The 19,376-nt window shown below is 34.5% G+C and overlaps 1 protein-coding gene across 1 annotated transcript in view; it reads left to right on the forward strand.

Annotated features, from left to right (window-relative positions):
- LOC123565430 (myosin-IIIb-like) overlaps nt 1–19,041 on the forward strand; it is a 57,262-nt gene extending 38,221 nt beyond the window's left edge. The window contains exons 26-29 of the mRNA XM_053549628.1: nt 3,278–3,355; nt 4,168–4,265; nt 5,264–5,351; nt 17,215–19,041. Of these exons, the coding sequence (XP_053405603.1) occupies nt 3,278–3,355; nt 4,168–4,265; nt 5,264–5,351; nt 17,215–17,253 (303 nt within the window). The 3' untranslated portion in view covers nt 17,254–19,041. The remainder of the gene's footprint in view (nt 1–3,277; nt 3,356–4,167; nt 4,266–5,263; nt 5,352–17,214) is intronic.
- Nucleotides 19,042–19,376: the final 335 nt, after the last annotated feature.

The following is a 19,376-nucleotide window of genomic DNA, read 5'->3' on the forward strand; positions in this document are numbered from 1 at the left end:
ACTGAAAGCTGAAAACTGCATGGACCAAAATATCACCTTATCCACATTTATGTTTCATCAGTAATGAAAATCACGCTTAAGAAATCTTTTACCTGAAAAAGCTGCCAAACTGGTTTATAGAAAGTCAGTAGTTTAATTGTGAAAACTGCCTGATTCTTGAAAAATGCCGTAAATGGTCTATACTAGTTGTGGTAACTGCCTGATTCTTGAAAAATGCCGTAAATGGTCTGTACTAGTTGTGAAAACTGCCTGATTCTTGAAAAATGCCGTAAATGGTCTATACCATTCAGTCAACTGTAAAAGCACATATTTTAGCTGGGTCAAAATATCGCAGATTTGAAGTTTTGAGTATGTTCGCGTCAGGCTTTAGATATTCACGAAATTGTAAAAATGGTATTCCTAGTACTCAAATTTGAATTAAGGAGGTAGGTTACCTTTATATTTGTATGTGCGCATGTCCACCGGAAGCTAACGTGACGATTTACGACGACGTTTACGACAAACTAAATGTGTTAAATTATTCATTCTTCTGAAAACAAATCATAGACCTGTCTTCGATCTGACGCTTGATGGTTTAATAATGCAGAAATAATGAATAAATTGCCGCAGAAACGCTTCAAAACAATGTTGCCTTAAAATGACGTCATTGACGTCATGACGTTACGTGTCAGTTACCGCGCAAAATTAATAGCTTTTATCTTGAAAGTACGTAATTTTGTGCATTTTCTTTATTCAAACTATTTTCAAATAACCATTATTTGCTGAAATAATTTTTTGAGTCTTTTGCTCTGAATAATAATCAATATTTTGCTTCTTTTATGTAGTTATATTGAAATGTAATGCGGAATGTAAGAAAATGGATGATGGTAACCAATGTTATTTGGAATATAGTTGGGTGAGAGGTTACTTGTTACGGCCATTTTCAAATAAAAAATCTAGCAGTTTGATTTGTAATACCTATTTTTTCAGGTTCCGTTGATAATTTGTTACTTATATACTAAAACTAAGATCTAAAATGTTCAAATTTCAGTAGAAAATTGTGGTTTATTGAATTGAACTGATGTTACCATGGAAACGAAGCCCGTGACCTATGTATCTAAATGTAAAATTCAAAAGCCTTCACACTAGTCTATTTAGAAACACAGCTTCGGCTTTTTATTTTCATTTCAACAATATCCATGAGAATAATTGTAGCATGCTGAACGATTTTTCCATGAAAAATGCCAGACGAGGGGTACTGCTGTAAGTATTCTAAGCTTAGAAATTCCTTTGAATAAATACAGATAACACGGAAATATAACTTACATTAGAAATAATATGTTTTAAAGCTACATCAACTAGAAAGATAATCTTATTCATATTATTTTATAAGAAATTACGACAAAAAGCAAGATATAAGCTATTTTAAACATCTCTGTTGCCATGGTTACTTTAAACTTTAAGAAAAATAGGGTACCATGTATATTGCTTGGTATTTTGCTAATAATATTGCTCAAATATTCCATGTTGGTCATTAACAGAATGGCACTGAAGCCGTCAAAAACCCCTATTTTTATACATAGTTGTTTAAAAATGAGAGAAAATGCGTTACCATGGAAACACGAGCCCCGCGACATATACATTTTAAGCTTATATTAGAAAGCTAACGTGCATACTAGTAAAATTATACATTATGCTGACTTCTACGGATATCAATGAAACTAAAATACACTGAAAAGTGTTAAATATCCGTATTTTCCTTCTTCTTTCAATATGAAATACCTTTAGAGGGTCATGTTCTTCAAACGTGGATAAAAATTGAACTTGAAGGGACAGAGAAAAACGAAACTGAGATTTTAGCAGTTAAAACTTCATATTACACGAAATACAAAAAGATGTTGCGGTTCAACTAATTTGAATTTACCCTTGTAACAAGGTAACCTACCTCCTTAATTACTAAGAGAGGATTAAATCATGCGAGATGTAGGGCCTCACAAATATATAGCAAAATTTAAACCCTCACCAAAATTTCTGCTTTTACATTATACCATTCTGAGTCTTGAAATTCGCGGAATGATCTAGATAATGCAGCTTGTGTGTCATAGTGACTTACGTGGAATGATCTAGATAATTAACCTTGTGTCATAGTGACTTACGTGGAAAGAATTCTAGATAACACAGCTTGTGGCATAGTGACTTACACGGAATGATCTAGATAATGCAGTTTGTGGCATAGTGACTTACATGGAATGATCTAGATAATGCAGTTTGTGGCATAGTGACTTACATGGAATGATCTAGATAATGCAGTTTGTGGCATAGTGACTTACATGGAATGATCTAGATAACACAGCTTTTGGCATAGTGACTTACACGGAATGATCTAGATAATGCAGTTTGTGGCATAGTGACTTACATGGAATGATCTAGATAACACAGCTTTTGGCATAGTGACTTACACGGAATGATCTAGATAATGCAGTTTGTGGCATAGTGACTTACATGGAATGATCTAGATAATGCAGTTTGTGGCATAGTGACTTACATGGAATGATCTAGATGATGCAGTTTGTGGCATAGTGACTTACATGGAATGATCTAGATAACACAGCTTTTGGCATAGTGACTTACACGGAATGATCTAGATAATGCAGTTTGTGGCATAGTGACTTACACAGAATGATCTAGATAATGCAGTTTGTGCAAAGTGACTACATGGAATGATCTAGATAACACAGCTTTTGCATAGTGACTTACACGGAATGATCTAGATAATGCAGTTTGTGTGCATAGTGACTTACATGGAATGATCTAGATAACACAGCTTTTGGCATAGTGACTTACACGGAATGATCTAGATAATGCAGTTTGTGGCATAGTGACTTACACAGAATGATCTAGATAATGCAGTTTGTGGCATAGTGACTTAACATCTATTAAAATAAAGTTAACGAAAATGTCAAGGAATAAAAATTGTAAAACAGTGACTTGATACCTGGCCTGAGAATCTACTGATTCAGAAACAGTTTAGTTGTATCGACATTATTGAAGTACAAATTAATATTAATGAGTTATTGCAGGCAACAAAGGAAAAAACATGATGGCATAACTCAATAAAATGTTTCAGTATATAAATAACGAAGTTTTAGGATAACCAATTTATTTTTATTGCATATATCAGAATAAGATTTTCTAGTAAATAACAAAGTTATACAATAAGCAAGTTCTACAATAACAAAGCTACTGGTATACAGTGCCCAAATTATACAATAACCAAGTTATTATTTTGTTATTTCAGGAATCTGGTGAATGTGATTATGGTGATCTTGTTAATGAAAGGTTTTACTTCACACTTGAGGAACAGATCAAAAGAATGGTTTGTACATTAACTTGCACTGTGAAAGATGTGAAACAACATGTATTTTAGAAAAGTTTTATTAACAGGCCCGTCCATTTTAAAATAGATTATGTTTGTGTAATTGCATTAAACCTATGAATGTGATAATGCATTGTTTTTATGGTGTTTCGGCTAAGATTGAAACATGTTAACCCTTATCATGCTGGAAATGATTGATTTTGCCTTTGCGACCAGTGTAGATCATGATCAGACTGCACATCCATCTGATCATGATCTGCGCTGTTTGCCATTTAGTCAGTAACATTTTGGTATGCACCCCTATTAACAGTTAATGGTACAGTCAAAATTGAAAGATGGAGAAGTTCATTAGAGAAATTAAGCATGATAAGGGTTAAGAAAATAATGCAGCCATTGGCAGCTAAATTAATGATTGACAAAATATTAGATGTGTACAAATACATATTCCTGTTTTTGTACAAGGTTGTACTTATGTATTTTACCTTTTTGAGTCTATCAGAATTGTCATACTGTGAAATCATTTAAATTCGCTGGCATGAAATTTCGCGCAAACGTGAGGATGGACTGTTTCACGCAGGTTTTAATTCGCGCATTTTCAATTTTAGCTAATATATAAATATAATAAAAAAATAATAATAGCGCGACTTAAATCCGCGCATCGGTCCTAGCGCGAAATACACGAAAATTCGTCCTACGCGAATTAAAATGATTGCACAATAATTATTATTGTCCCAGGACATATATACATGCTACTGCTGTAAAATATTTTCTCAGTACATTTTTCTTTCAAAAAGCTTGTTTTAACATTTCAGAAAACAGGAAAACAGCGTGGAATTAGGGAGAGTTCACGACCTCTACCACCACCACCAGAGGATTGGCATTCACCACCTATTCCAGATAGGAACTACAGGTATAGGACCATACAGTAAAATTATACTATAACAGAACTGGCTGTTATTAATTTACGATTAACTTCTGGTCAGACTTGAAAAAAGTTTTGGTATTTCTAATATTTGATTTTCCTATTATGTAACATGTTTTTTATCAACTTTTTTGATACTTCATTTTATTTGTTTCAGTTAAATTTTGATGAAGATTTGCTTGGATAATCTTTTGAAGAATAGAATCCCCACCCCCCAAAAAAATGCAGACTGAAAAGCAAACATAGTTTAATTGTGTTCATGAACGATGATGGCATGTGCAAAACACTCGGCCCACTAACAACAGCTAAAATGGAATTCTAATAGAAATTTTATTGTATGAACTTAATACTCATTGGTGTCAACATTGAATCAAAGTACCGCCTGCAACCTGGCACTTAAACATTATTTCCTCATCTACAGGTTTTCTTTCATGGACCAGGAGAGGACCATATAGTATTATGACATAAGACTGTATATAAAATTGTTGATCGAGTTTATAATATCTGACCAGTCTATTTTCAGCACATGTTTACTGAGCTAATTAAAAGTCTAAACTATAAAAACAAAACAGTGAAAATAAATTTCTGATGTCGTGCAATAAAACGAATAATGGCTTGTCGGTCAAAAGTCTGTTGAACCTCAGGCAATAGTTTTGACTATTGACCAGCAAGTGGTTCAGTAAGTGTATATGAGCCGTGCCATGAGAAAACCAACGTAGTGGGTTTGCGACCAGCATGGATCCAGACCAGCCTGCGCATCCGCGCAGTCTGGTCAGGCTCCATGCTGTTCGCTTTTAAAGCCTATTGGAACTGGAGAAACTGTTAGCGAACAGCATGGAGCCTGACCAGACTGCGCGGATGCGCAGGCTGGTCTGGATCCATGCTGGTCGCAAACCCACTATGTTGGTTTTCTCATGGCACGGCTCATATACATTGTTACAGTAACTGTTTTGATTATTTGTGATAAGTCTTGACTTTTGTTACAGTATGGCCAAAGACGTTGAAAGGGATATGTCAAAAAGACCATTACCCCCACGACCGGCCGAAGCATATCATCGTCTTCTTCATAATCAGGTTTGTTGCAGTTTTCATCTCTGTTTGCCCTCAATAAAACTGGAATGTGTTTAAAGGGGTTTAAAGGGGAAGACTATGCAGGAATTTTAAATTTTCAAATTTCAGATATGGGAAAGCAAAATTTCCCTTTTTATAAAATAAAAATACCCAATAACTTTCTGTCCAAATTTCGAAATGGAGAAAGCCAATTCAAATTTTTTTGCAAAATTGCTTGGGGGAAGAGAAAAATTAAAAAAGTATTACTTTTAGATTTAAGGGCATTTTAACTGGAATCATACATCATGGTTTCGACCATTAAATAGTATTCCCGTGGGTTGGGGTTTTTGGACGGGGAAGGGGGAATGGGGAAGTACCTTTAGGAAAAAATACTTTATTAGATTTAAATATGGGCATTTGGGCACTAAAGATCAAACACAAAATTTTTTTTACACTGCAAAATTTTCGTTTTGCAGCAAGTCTAAAAGATTTAAAATTTCCAGAGTGGTACAAAGACATTTTTTTCGTTTCATCAAATAATTTTAATAAAAAACTATAAACTTACAAACCAAAATGTTCTAAAAACTCACAAACTGGTTACCTTTTTTTAAGGTTTAAACGGGCGCATTTTTTATCCTTTTTTCGTGCCACTTTTCATAAGATGACACAACCAAATTTTCCACGGGTCTCATCCTTGCAAAAAGGGAGATTTTTTTAAGGAAAATTGAATTTAAGTAATTAGCTTGTAAAACATTTCTTCCGTGCTACCCAGCCCCAAAAACCAAAACATCGCAATTACAAGGGAAAATTCGCGCAATTTAATTGCCCTGCAGAGCCTTCCGGGGGCCAAAATTGCATTGGGGTTTTTTTGACTTAAAATTGGGCTTTTTTTGAAGAGTTGCGCCTGAATTTTGAAAGATTTGTAAACACGGCTGACTTTCATTCCAGTCCATGATCAAAATACACGTGTAACAAAATTTCTGGCCAAACTTTTACTACGCAGTACCCCAAAATTATGTGCCGAATGGCTAAGAAAATAAAATTATCACTTGATTTATTTTAAAATTTGACTGCTAATTGTGGAAAAAATGCCTTTTTCACTTTTACGTTGAATTAAAGGCCCGAGCAGTAATGAAATTTTTGCATTTTAAATCTTTAACGGGCAAAATTAACATCGACGCGCCGAAAAAACCAACAAGGGGTTTGCCCCCCCAGCAGGCCAACCAGCCTGGCATCTCTTTTTCCTAACAATAGGCTTTGAAATAACACGGCCTGACCAGACGCCGGAGGGCCTGATCCTGCGGTCGAAAAGCCACTAGTGTTTCTCATGAGGGGCCTTTTGATCTATTTTTTTTTAGTTTATGTTACTAAATTTTTTCAACAAGTTCTAAAATTTAAGGGCTAGATCATTAGCTTTATGCGTTACAAACTGATTGAAAGTAACTACCATAGCATGCTTAACGTAACTGGGTGCCCGATCGAGTAAAAATTTTAAGGCCCGATGACTTTAATCACTTGCCCGCAACGAGGGTTTTAGCCTACGCGGGGTTTTAAAAATTTTCTTATGTGGGGAAGCCACCACGGGTTTAAAAAAGGCGCGGTTTCCCCCAGAGGCCGCCATAATGAAAAAAACGGGGGGTTTTCCTTTCCTCAAACAAAATCGCCAATGGCCATAATTGGGAAAGACTTCACTGTAACACCCAAAAAAAAAATCGTTTTTATTTTTGAAAAATTTTTGAAAAAAAAAAAACAGAAGTCCTTTTTAGCTCACCTTCACGAAGTGACAAGGTGAGCTATTGTGACCGCTTGATGTCCGTCGTCCGTCGTGTGTAGTCAGTCGTGCATCGTCTGTCAACAATTTCTAAAAAAATCTTCTTCTTGAAAACCACTGGGCAGAATTACACCAAACTTCAAAGGAATGATCCTTGGGTGGCCCCCTTTCAAAATTATTCAAAGAATTGAATTCCATGAAGAAATCTGGTTGCCATGGCAACTGAAAGGAAAAACTTTAAAAATCTTCTTCTCAAAAACCAGAAGCCCTAGAGCTTAGATATTTGGTATGAAGCATTGCCTAGTGGACCTCTACCAATTTTATTCAAATCATGACCCCGGGGTCAAAATTGACTCCGCCCCAGGGGTCACTTGATTTTACATAGATTTCTATAGGAAAATCTTTAAAATTTTTTAAAAAATAAACCAGAAGGCCTAGAGATTAGATATTTGACATGTAGCATTGCCTAGTGGACCTCTACAAAATTTGTTCAAATCATGACCCCCGCAGTCAAAATTGACCCTGCCCCAGGGGTCACTTGATTTTACATAGGAAAATCTTCAAAATTTTTCTAAAAATAAACCAGAAGACCTAGAGCTTAGATATTTAACATGTAGCATTGCCTAATGAACCTCTACAATATTTGTTCAAATCATGACCCCCGGGGTCAATATTGACTCCGCCCCAAAGGTCACTTGATTTTACATAGGAAAATCTTCAAAAATTTTCTAAAAATAAACCAGAAGGCCTAGATCTTAGATATTTGACTTGTAGCATTGCCTAGTAGACTTCTACAAAATTTGTTCAAATCATGACCCCCGGGTTCAAATTGACCCCTCCCAATGGGGTTACTTGATTGTACATAGAAAAATCTTCAAAATTTTCTAAAAATAAACCAGAAGGCCTAGAGCTTAGATATTTGACATGTAGCATTGCCTAGTGGAACTCTACAAAATTTGTTCAAATCTTGACCCCCAGGGTCAAATTGACCCAGCCCCAGGGGTTACTTGATTGTTCATAGGGAAATCTTCATAAATTTGCTAAAAATAAACCAGAAGGCCTAGATCTTAGATATTTGATATGTAACATTGCCTAGTAGACATCTACAAACTTTGTTCAAATCATGACCCCCGGGGTAAAATTGGCCTCGCCCCAGAGGTTACTTGATTGTACATCGGAAAATCTTCCAAAAAATTTCTAAAAATCATCAGTTTCAAACTTTGACATTTGAAACATGTCGCTCATATTACTCAGGTGAGCGATCCAGGGTCATCATGACCCTCTTGTTTGTTATGTGGTGCATTTATGTTCTTTGGTTTTTAAATATTTTGATAACATATTTTATAACAGATCTGTTTTGTTGTACTGCTTGTCTCGGTTTATCATTTTTGCATTCGGTTTTACCAATATTATATGTAATGATTTTGTTATTGGTAAATTGTATATCTATATTTGTGGTTAAGCGTATATGTTTTCATTACAAAAATGAGAAAAAACATCATTTGAAAAAGTACAAGTATTTTTCTTGCGGTTATACTCGTTTCCATATTTTATGAATAATTGCCTGTCTTAACCCTAACCCTGCTAACTTTTTATAATGAACTTGTCCATCTTTAAATTTCAACAGTACCGTTATTGTTAAAATGGGTGTTTTCTAAAAACGGATACTGACTTAATGGTGAACAGTGCAGATCTTGATCAGACTGCACAGATGTTCAGGCTGATTAATGATTTTGCACTGGTCCCAAAGGTAGAATCAATCGTGTCCAGCATGATAAGGGTTAATTCGGACACTTCGTTTGCTAGTTACGCAGTGTGGCTTTAAAATAGTAAAGAAGCTTTGGAGGTTGGCTTTGACATTTATATTTAATATTTATATACACATACATATCTCTTCAGTGGCAGAATATAATTTATAAAGAAATTGTCAGCTTGACTATTCAAAGAATAGTAGAGCTATTGGACTCGCCCCTGTGTTGGCGCCTGCGTCTGCGTCCGAATCCTGATTTGTTCAAGTTTTTGTATGTAAGGTGGTGTCTCAGTAACCACTTGTGGGAATGGACTGAAACTTCACACACTTATTCGCTGTGATAAACTGACATACATTGCACAGGTTCCATAACTCTTTTTTGTTATTTTACAAAATTATGCCCCTTTTTCGGCTTAAAAATTTTTGGTTAAGGTTTTGTATGTAACTAAGCTGATATCTCAGTACCAACTAATGGGAATGAATTGAAACTTCACTCACTTGTTCACTGTCATGATCTGACATAGATTTGCTCTTGTCTGTCCGTCCGAAGTTCGTGACACGCCTAGCTCAAAAAAGTATTTGACATAAATTGATGAAATCTTGCACTAGTCTTTATCATGATATGAACTTGCACACCTCCTATTTTTCGTCTGGCTCCTATTTTTAGAGTTATGGCCCCTGAAATAGTTAAAAATGCACATTTTCACCTTATGACATGCCTAGCTCAAAAAATATTTGATATAGATTCATGAAACCATGTAGGAATCTTAATCATGATATGAACTTGTGCACCTCCTATTCTTCATTTGGGTCCGCCCCCTATTTTCAGAGTTATGTTCCCCTGAATTAATAAAAAATGCACATTTTCACCTTGTGACGCACCTAGCTCAAAAAGTATTCGATATAAATTGATGAAACCTTGCACAATTCTTTATCATGATATCAACTTGGGGGCACCTTCATTTTTCGTCTGGCTCTGCCCCCTATTTTGTCCCCATGTGATACGCCTAGCTCAAAACATATTTGATATAGATTCATGAAACCATGCATGAATCTTAATCATGGTATGAACTTGCGCACCTTCTATTTTTTCATTTGGGTCCGCCCCCTATTTTCAGAGTTATGGCCCCTGAATTAGTCAAAAATGCACACTTTCACCTTGTGATGCGCCTAGCTCAAAAAGTATTTGATATAGATTCATGAAACCATGCATGAATCTTATTCATGATATGAACTTATGCACCTCCTATTTTTAATTTGGTTCCGCCCCCTATTTTCTGAGTTATGGAGCCTGTAATAGTCAAAAATGCACATTTTCACTTTGTAATGCGCCTAGCTCAAAAAGTAGGTTATTAATAAAACCCGGACCGGCCCGGCCCGGCCCAAACCACGGAAATAGCCGATTCCGATTGTACGGAAACCACCGAAAATTTACGGACGGAAGGCTAATATAATTACGAATGGTAATACCGTCATCTTAATCAAGGCAAATTTATGTATATTTTATTTTATTATTACAAAAGTAGAAGCAAAGTATTTAATATTGATGATACGTATGTTTGATGAAGTATTGCACTTGACATAAGCAAAGACCTAAAATAACAAGATATTTGAATCACATTCAATCAAAGAATAATACGTTCAGCAGTCGGTACCGTACAGACCGAGATAGCAGTTTGCAGGATACTTTCACTCAACAGAACTGGAAGGCTAGTTAATGGTGCGTCGTTATTTCACACCTAACGATGTAACACTAGGTTGTGTAGTACAGCGAAAGGGTCTATACCTGCACTGGAAGTATTTATGAAATTTGGTTGCCCGACCAAGATAGCGTTTTAGCATATTAAGTATTAATTTAATAAAAAATATTGCCTTAGAGAACATATGATATAAACACTCTTATTTTAAGGTTGTCAAAGATTTGCATTGATAAGTACACTTTTGCGAAATTAATTAGAAATGTAAGTTTATGAATTATTATTATACTCCTTTTGCCTATCTCGGACCAAGACAGATGGGAAAATAGATGAACTTCGAAGCTATGAGCTGTTTTCATACTTGCCATTTGTTTCAGGTTGTTGAAGTATTCAAATTTGAATATAAAACTATAAAATTATATCAAAAGCTAAAAAAAATAGTCCACTTTTACATTTTTTCATATTAAAGGGAGACAATTACAAAATTTCATAAAAAGTATCAAAGTAAACATTTCCAGAAGAGGAAATAACTCTATGTAATAAGTCTTTGTTCCTGAAATACAAGAAAACTGAAAAAAAATATCATAAAATGTTGCTCAAATGATAAATCATATGATTTAGCTTTAAACAAAACCGGGTGATATGTATGGAGATGATACCCGGAGTTACAGTAAGTTGTAGAAATGAAAGAACTTGAGTATAGAATATGAAAGATCGGTCGCAAAGTTTCAAACCCGGACCCCACCCCGAAACATGCCCGCTCAGTCTGTTTAAAAACACAACAATAAAAAAAGAGGTAAATATGTAATATGGAAATGGGGGGTAGTGATAGCATTGAACTTTCGTGTTTTAAACAATTTACTGCTAACGTTTTTCTTTTGTTTTTGGATTATTTAATTTTTTATTTCTTTCTTTATATTTGAAATAATACTAGCATATCTTTTTAACACAGAATTAAAAAAGAAAACCCGGTCTGGTCGGACTACGAACTATTTCAGCCTATGCCTTATACAACTATTCACATAATGTTAACTTTTTGTTTGTTAAAATGAACATTTCAAAGCATGGATTACAAATGTGTGCAATTCAGATGTTAAAGTATTATACCCCACACAATGTCCAATGCAATTTTCCCATTAGTTTAACTTGAATAATATATCTTATTTACAAGCGTTTTTATATCTCGTGCCCCAAAATCGTTATTTTCAATTTCTGCGCATGTGATATTATACAATAATTGCCTTTTGGTGAGGTCGATATGAGCCGCGCCATGAGAAAACCAACCATCCGCGCAGTCTGGTCAGGATCCATGCTGTTTGCTAACGGTTTCTCTAATCGCAATAGACAATGTTGGTTTTCTCATGGCGTGGCTCATAATGTGGATTTATCGGCCTGATAAAAGCCACATCAACCTCGGGCGAATTTATCGACTTGATATCGCTTTAACAGGTCGATAAATCCACATATCTACCACACATAAAAGGCGACAATTGTTTTATTATTAAATCCAGCCTACTCATAAGTATAAACATTAGATACAAATGTCTGCAACCTTAGGTCATCTTTCGTGGTTAATTGTATACGACGTCGCATAACGTGTGGACGTCACAGCTGGAGGTCAATACGTGTGTTTGGCTCCGCCTTCGAGAAAATACGACTTTTTATCGTTGAACATGTGACTACATCTAGAACAATGGAAAGGACTATAAATATAGATTTAATGATAAAAACAATAATTTCATATCACATTGGCGACAACGCTATTTTGTTTTTCTGCGCATGTGACATTACATTTTCATGTCTCCCTATGTAAAATCGATACTTTCGTACTGATTAAAAGACGATGCACTTATTTATACATAGGATTAAATTACTTTATCTTGTGTTCATACATGTGTAAACCCGGCCTATTTTTCGTTTTCTGCTTTTGAATGATTTGTTCTACATGCAACATTTTGAAAACAATTTTTCATCAAATATTAAACTGAAACTGTCACCATCAGATTGGAAATTAACGAACTACTAAATACTAAGAAAATAAGTGCTCTCATTATATGTTCCGTAGTTATTGCTGTTTTTCGAATGTTACTGCTGCTGATTTTGTTGAAGTATGCCCATAAATACAGCGTTATGTAACCTCAAGACTATATCTATCAAAAAGTATTTTTATACAGCAAAGTCGCGACAATTTCTAAGTGCTTACTAGTAAAGCCTCCTTAATTTTGTCTTCATTATTTGGTAAGTAATAACTTTTTTTAATGGTAAATAAATCATTTCATTAATTTTTTGGTATATAAAATAATAAAATGTATTCCTGAGAGGGTGATCCCTCGAAATAACTCTATCCGTGACTAATATTTTTCAATGCGACAATTGTAAGTTACAGTAGAGAAAGTGTTTGTATTTAAAATGTAAATGTATAATAAAATGTTGACGAAAATGGGCTTAAAATCCTAAAAGGCCACAATAGGAAATAATTCTTCCCGGCTAACTCTGACTTTTAAGTTGGTCGGACTTTGATTATGCACAGTCAAAATTTTCCTAGCACCGCAGCATGAAAATGAACCTGGTATTCACTTTATAATTTTATTTCAAACCAAAACATTTCAGGAACATTTTTCAGAAAATAAAAGATACATACTGAGTGGCGAACGATCAGTAAAATGTTTAATAAGAAGTACTATATTATGTTTTTCATTACGCCGCTTTTGTGTGTAACATGTATTCAGGTATACACGCGTAACAATAAAGATCGGAAAGAAATCGAAAATGGCTAACAAAAAAAGAATATAAATTAAAATGAAATGTATGCAGTGTAAACTTTTTTGGTGATTAACTTATTTTTCTCTTAGATACAAGCATTTGTATGTAAAAATTGAGTGTGCAATAGCTGCGCGTGAAAATAGGGTAAGAGAAGATTAAGACAATACCGCGAATCGAAGAAGGAGACCCCTGTTTATTTTTCGCTCATATTACAATTCATTTTTTTATCATAATTGTATTTGTGAAAAAAGAACACACTACTTAGTCATTCCGTTTGAAAACATATAATGGGACCCGGTATACCAATGAAACATAATTACTTTTTGGATATAATTTGGGCAAACCCAAAAAATAAATTAATCTTCGTAAAAACAGAAATGTCACAACAATTTATATTTAGGGTTGAGCGAAAATGTGATTTCTCGACGCGATTTGCGTAAGAAGTACGAATTTTAATCTTTTCAATACAATGTAATATCGGGGTGAAGATCAACTTTTACTATTATTTAAACAAGTTAGAAGGATGCAACTTGTTTTTGGAAAATTCCCGCTCATTACACTTTCTTTAACCGTAAAGTTGAAAAAAATATGTAAGGTTAAACTTTTCTGAGATGCTTTATGGATTTGGCCACACATGGGTCGTTTAACAACCCATTTTAGCTGGAGAATTACACTCAGATTCTTCGTAAAAAACTGCAAACTATCGTACAGTTACTCTGTATATAAAAAGCAACAGTTTAATTTGCATAGTTACAATAGGCTTGGTTCTACCAATGAAAAACTAACAAAACGTAGGGGCTCAGATGCGACAGCATTAAAGCTGCTCAATATAGATCCAAGTACAGTTCACTTCCGTGTGGTCACGTGACCATAGTAAAGTAAGCAATGTTAGAATAAATCGTCTGCAGTACACTGTGATATTGATAAATTTTTCAAAAAAAATCTTAATGAAGAAATTTTTTGAGATTTGAAGAAAACACCATCCATTCAAAGTTTTCTTTTTCTTTTTTCCAGACTTATTTGTAAATTATGATTAGCGGGCTCAAACGATTCTTCTGTTTGTTATGTATCAAAAAATGCCAAGCACTAGCAAACTGACTGAAAGGGTATTCTGTATACAATAATATATCAATCAACCTAAATAAATTGCAAAGTTTTGCAAGATATGTCTAACCATTGAAGTTTATCTTGAAGTATCTAAATGCATAATCTGAAAGTGTAGCATTGGTAAATATCCAAACGAACCTTAACAAGTTTTTACTTGGTCTTTTTTCACGAAACATTGTGATTCGTTCTATATATTGAGTGCAGTTAAATGGTAATTTTTGTTCCCGTTTAAAAGATTTCTTTTTCGCGTCGAGTTTTGGTTCACCAACTAATGTGAAATACACTCGATGACTGCTTCCTGGACACTAACCAGTACTCTCACCGAAAGAAGGGACTGTTGGAGTTACGGTCAAAATCCGCTGACAGGATCCGACCCCGCGACCTCCGGATTACGAGACATCTGTACAAAAATGAAAAAATGGTAAACTTTGTATCTCGATTCTACTCTATATAGTTTTTTGAACTAATTTGAATATAACTTAAGTAAGTCAGTTTATTCAGAGATTACTTGCAAACTTGAAAAAGAGAGAAAAAAAAAAGGGTTTAAAACATCATAGCAACCTGCCGAATATGAAATCGAATATTGAAAGTACAAAGACTATGCCAAAAACATGCATGTACCACAATATATTCAATGTGTGACTTTCATCGTACGTCAATTCAGTCGACTAAGTTCAAGAGATACTCAGAATACTGCGTGAACAAACCTATCTCACAATTTGTTTCTATATATTTATACAGGAATATTTTAAAAATATGGGGTACCGTGTGTAAAATTTTTCAAATATTCAACGCTGCATTCCTCGTGCGTAATCGGTATCCCGACCTATCCTAAATTTTTTACATGACCCCAAATGTTTTATGGTCTTTTGAGATTTTTTTTAAAAATTTTTAATAAAAAGTGCTCATTCTATTCTTTAAAAATTGTCAGTGATATTAGAAATTATTCGTATTCATTTTCTTTCTTTTTTTGACAGAAAAATAATTTCTGTAAAGTCTCATTGAACAAAAAAGTATCATAAAAAAAACCCTGCCTGTTTACTAACTATTTTTAGGCATGTTACCGGACACAAAGAATTATTTAGGCTTTGGGAATGCACAGGTGAAACAAAAACTCTTTGAGGCCCGAGAGGATATCCTTTCTTCGAAATATAACAATTTTTTGGACGAAACGTAATTATAAAATAGTATATAATGATAACGATACAAAATACGGGAACTAATTAGAAGGCTCGTCAAAACACGCTATGATTAACGACTTCCTGTGTACAAGTTTACAAATTATATTAAGACGTTTTTTGCAACCAGAAAGAACACAGTCTTAACCCATTCATCAAAGAAGTTCCTCGCGGGCATCATAAAGTTCAGTGTTTTTTTTTTACTAAATTCTAAATATGTCAGTCGATATGAACACGATAACATTCGTAATTATATTAGCCTTCCGTTCGTAAGTTTCCGGTGGTTTCCGTACAATCGGAATCGGCTATTTCCGTGGTTTGGGCCGGGCCGGGCCGGTCCGGGTTTTATTAATAACCCAAAAAGTATTTCATATAAATTTGTTAAACCTTGCATGAGTCTTTTTTATGATATGAACTTGCGCACCTCCTATTTTTCATTTGGGTCCGCCTCCTATTTTCAGATGGCCCCTGAAAAAGTAAAAAATGCACATTTTCACCTTGTGACGCGCCTAGCTCAAAAAGTATTACATAGAAATAGATTAAACCTTGTGTGAGTCTTTATCATGATATGAATGAACTTGAGAACCTCCTATTTTCTGTCTGCCTCCGCCCCTATTTTCAGAGTTATGGCCCCTGAAATAGTCAAAAAATGGACATTTTCACCTAATTATTTGCATAGCTCAAAAAGTATTTGATGTAAATTCCTGAAACCTTGCACGAGTCTTTATTATGATATGTGACCTTGTGCACTTGGCATTCTTCTTGAGAATCTTAGCGGTTATTACTTACGGAAGGTCGGTGGTTCTACCCAGGTGCCCGCTCGTGATGAAAGTATGCACAGAGGGGCACCTGGGGTCTTCCTCCACCATTAAAGCTGGAAAGTCGCCATATGACCTAAAATTGTGTCGGTGCGACGTTAAACCCAACAAAATAAATAAATAAATAGCGGTTATTACAGAGTTACAGCCCTTAAAATAGCCAAAATAGTGGATTTTTTGTTTGTGATGCTTATAGCTCAGAAGGTATTATTATGGCCTAGAATAATGAATCCTTTTAAAAAAATGTTTGTTGAGGCCATACCGCATTCAGACTGCAGACATTTGAATTATTTCCCCTTATTTGTGACAAATGTTCCAGTGGGGGGCACACCTGTGTCCTACAGACACATTCTAGTTTTGTAAAGATTTTGTATGTAAGCTGGTATCTCAGTATCCTCTGATTAGAATGGATTGAAACTTCACATACTTGTTCACTGTTATAATCTGACATGTAATGCACAGGTTCCATTAGTCTACTTTGCATATTTACAAAATTATGCCCCTTTTTTGACTTAGAAAGTTTTGGTTAAGGTTTTGTTTGTAAGCTGGTATCTCATTACTCACTAGTGGGAATGAATTGAAACTTCACACACTTGTTCACTGTCATAAGCTGATATGCACTATGCAGGTTTCATAACCCAGTTTTTCATTTTTACAAGATTATGCCCCTTTTAGACTTTTGTCTTCAATTGACAAGGCTGATTAATAGTCGTGCGTTGCTGTCCTCCGACATCTCTTGTTATTTATATATCCTGTTTCTGAATTTGCAATCCTGTTTCAAGTTACATTTTGATCTCTTTCAGGAAGCACAGCATAACGTGAAATTACCGAAGAAGAAGTAAACAGATCAGCGAATAAAAACTTGAGGTCTGAATGAAACACAGGTTGTTAAATTGCGATTACCGGTACCTTTAAATTGCTGCTTCTTATTTGCCATTTTACGGAATTTCAACTTGCAACAGGAATTGGAGGATATCTGAAGTAAAAGATATTGATTGTTTAAATGGTATTAAATGACATGTTTTTGATAACTCTTTGGTTGGAACTATCCAAAGTTTTCTGTGAGTTAACGTGCGTGCCGAATGCTTTATAGTGCAGAGTTCATAGTGTTTTTACAAACATATATGTCTTAACTTATATACTTCAGTGTTAAAATATGTTCAAAAGATTACTTTAAGTATTCTGATTTTTAAAGAGGTTGTCTAAAAATGTATTCTAGTTTTTTATCGTATTTAAAGGGCCACTGGACTGTTTAACTAGTGCTTAGTGATACGGCATGTGTCCATCTTTTATAGTATTTGAATATAGTAAGAGTATTTCAAAGTGTGCAATACTTTTTTGAGAATGAACTTTGTGGGATCGTGTTGAATACGATTAAACATTTCACTAGACAGGGTTGAACTCTTTTAAAGGGTAGATAAAGAAGATGCCAATCATTTTACTATTTAATGAAAATTCTCAATGCATAAGAGATTAAGACATTGTATCTATAAGTATCTAGACAATCGTTTTGTTTGATGTATTAAAATACTCCGTTTTAAGCATAATATTTGTTACCAAAGTGCTTTTTTATGTATAAAGTAGATTGGAAAATGTTTACGCGAATATGAGAGGAATAGTTTTGCATGTAGCGTTATGTCTTAAATCTGTAGTTTTATAAATATGTTATTAAATGGTGTTATATTTCTGCTTCCAGAAAAATCTTCCTGTCCCTTTCTTCTATGCTCAAATTATTTACATATTTATAAATACTTTTAAAAGTGTGAGAAATATAATCTGTATTTGAATCCATCTCTACAGTTTATTGAACCTTTAGCCTGCTAAATTTCTAAAATAGACTGGTCATTCAATTTGGACAATACTATTCTTTATTCGAAGAGGTATGCACTGAAACTTTACTGACTGAATAGTGAGCGGTGCAGCCCAAAATCAGCATGCATGGCTGATCTTCGTCTGCACTGGTCACAAATGCAGAATATCTTGCCGCCAGCAGGCTAAAGGTTAACATCCCAATCAATGTTACTGTTGTTGTTTTACATAATATATGGTTGTGGCTTATATATTTTCCTATAAAATTGTGTTGTTTAATGGCTCAGTTGATATTGATTAAGGAATGGGCGAATGCAAAATTTTCCGATGTTTTTTTTTCCCACTGGCAGTGTAAGGACTAGCCATTGAATTTCTTTTGGCTTAGACGTTCGAACGTTTAATTATTGCAATGTTACTTTTTCCACTGAAAAACCAAGAAAAATCATGTTGTGTTATTCAGGGACAAGTGATATAGATAGATACTAATATTGCTAAGCCATTTGCAATGTTGCTTTTCCGCTGTTAAACCAAGGACTACTTATATGGAGGTCTGCTTACTAATAGCTAGTTTTTTCAGTAACAATCGAATGGCTAATTGTAATAAAAGTATTGATGTTGTAAGGGTCGGAAATATATCGCAATGTTACTTTTACCACTGTCAATTCAAGGACCAGTTATTAGACAGCTTGTTATGTTAAGAGTGAAAAGTCTATTTGTTATATTATCCATATTTTTGTATTAAATTTCGATATTTTTATATTATATATTACTTTTGAGATATTCTTAAATCAGTTATATAGAATAAACAGTTACTAAACTTTCGTGAGTTTGGTTGTATCTGCATCCTCGTTATGTAAGCGGCCATTCAAATACACTTACAGTCCAATAACTTCTTTGACTAATTAGATACCATTTATAGCTCGGCTATATGAAGTATGGAGTGCTGTCTTACTCGACCCGGCGTCTGCGTCCTTCCGCTTCCGCACTTTGGTTAATGTTTTGATGCACTTTCTGTTTATATCTGTATTTACTTAATGGATTTTTTTTCAAACTTAAAATAGTTTCCTCATGACATCACTCACATTAAAAATAACTCTTGCATTAATATTTCATGAACTATCCCCCTTTTGTAATAGAATTTCAGGTTGCAGTTTAA

The sequence above is a fragment of the Mercenaria mercenaria genome, chromosome 8 (assembly GCF_021730395.1).
Source record: "Mercenaria mercenaria strain notata chromosome 8, MADL_Memer_1, whole genome shotgun sequence".
In the NCBI taxonomy this organism is placed as follows: domain Eukaryota; kingdom Metazoa; phylum Mollusca; class Bivalvia; order Venerida; family Veneridae; genus Mercenaria; species Mercenaria mercenaria.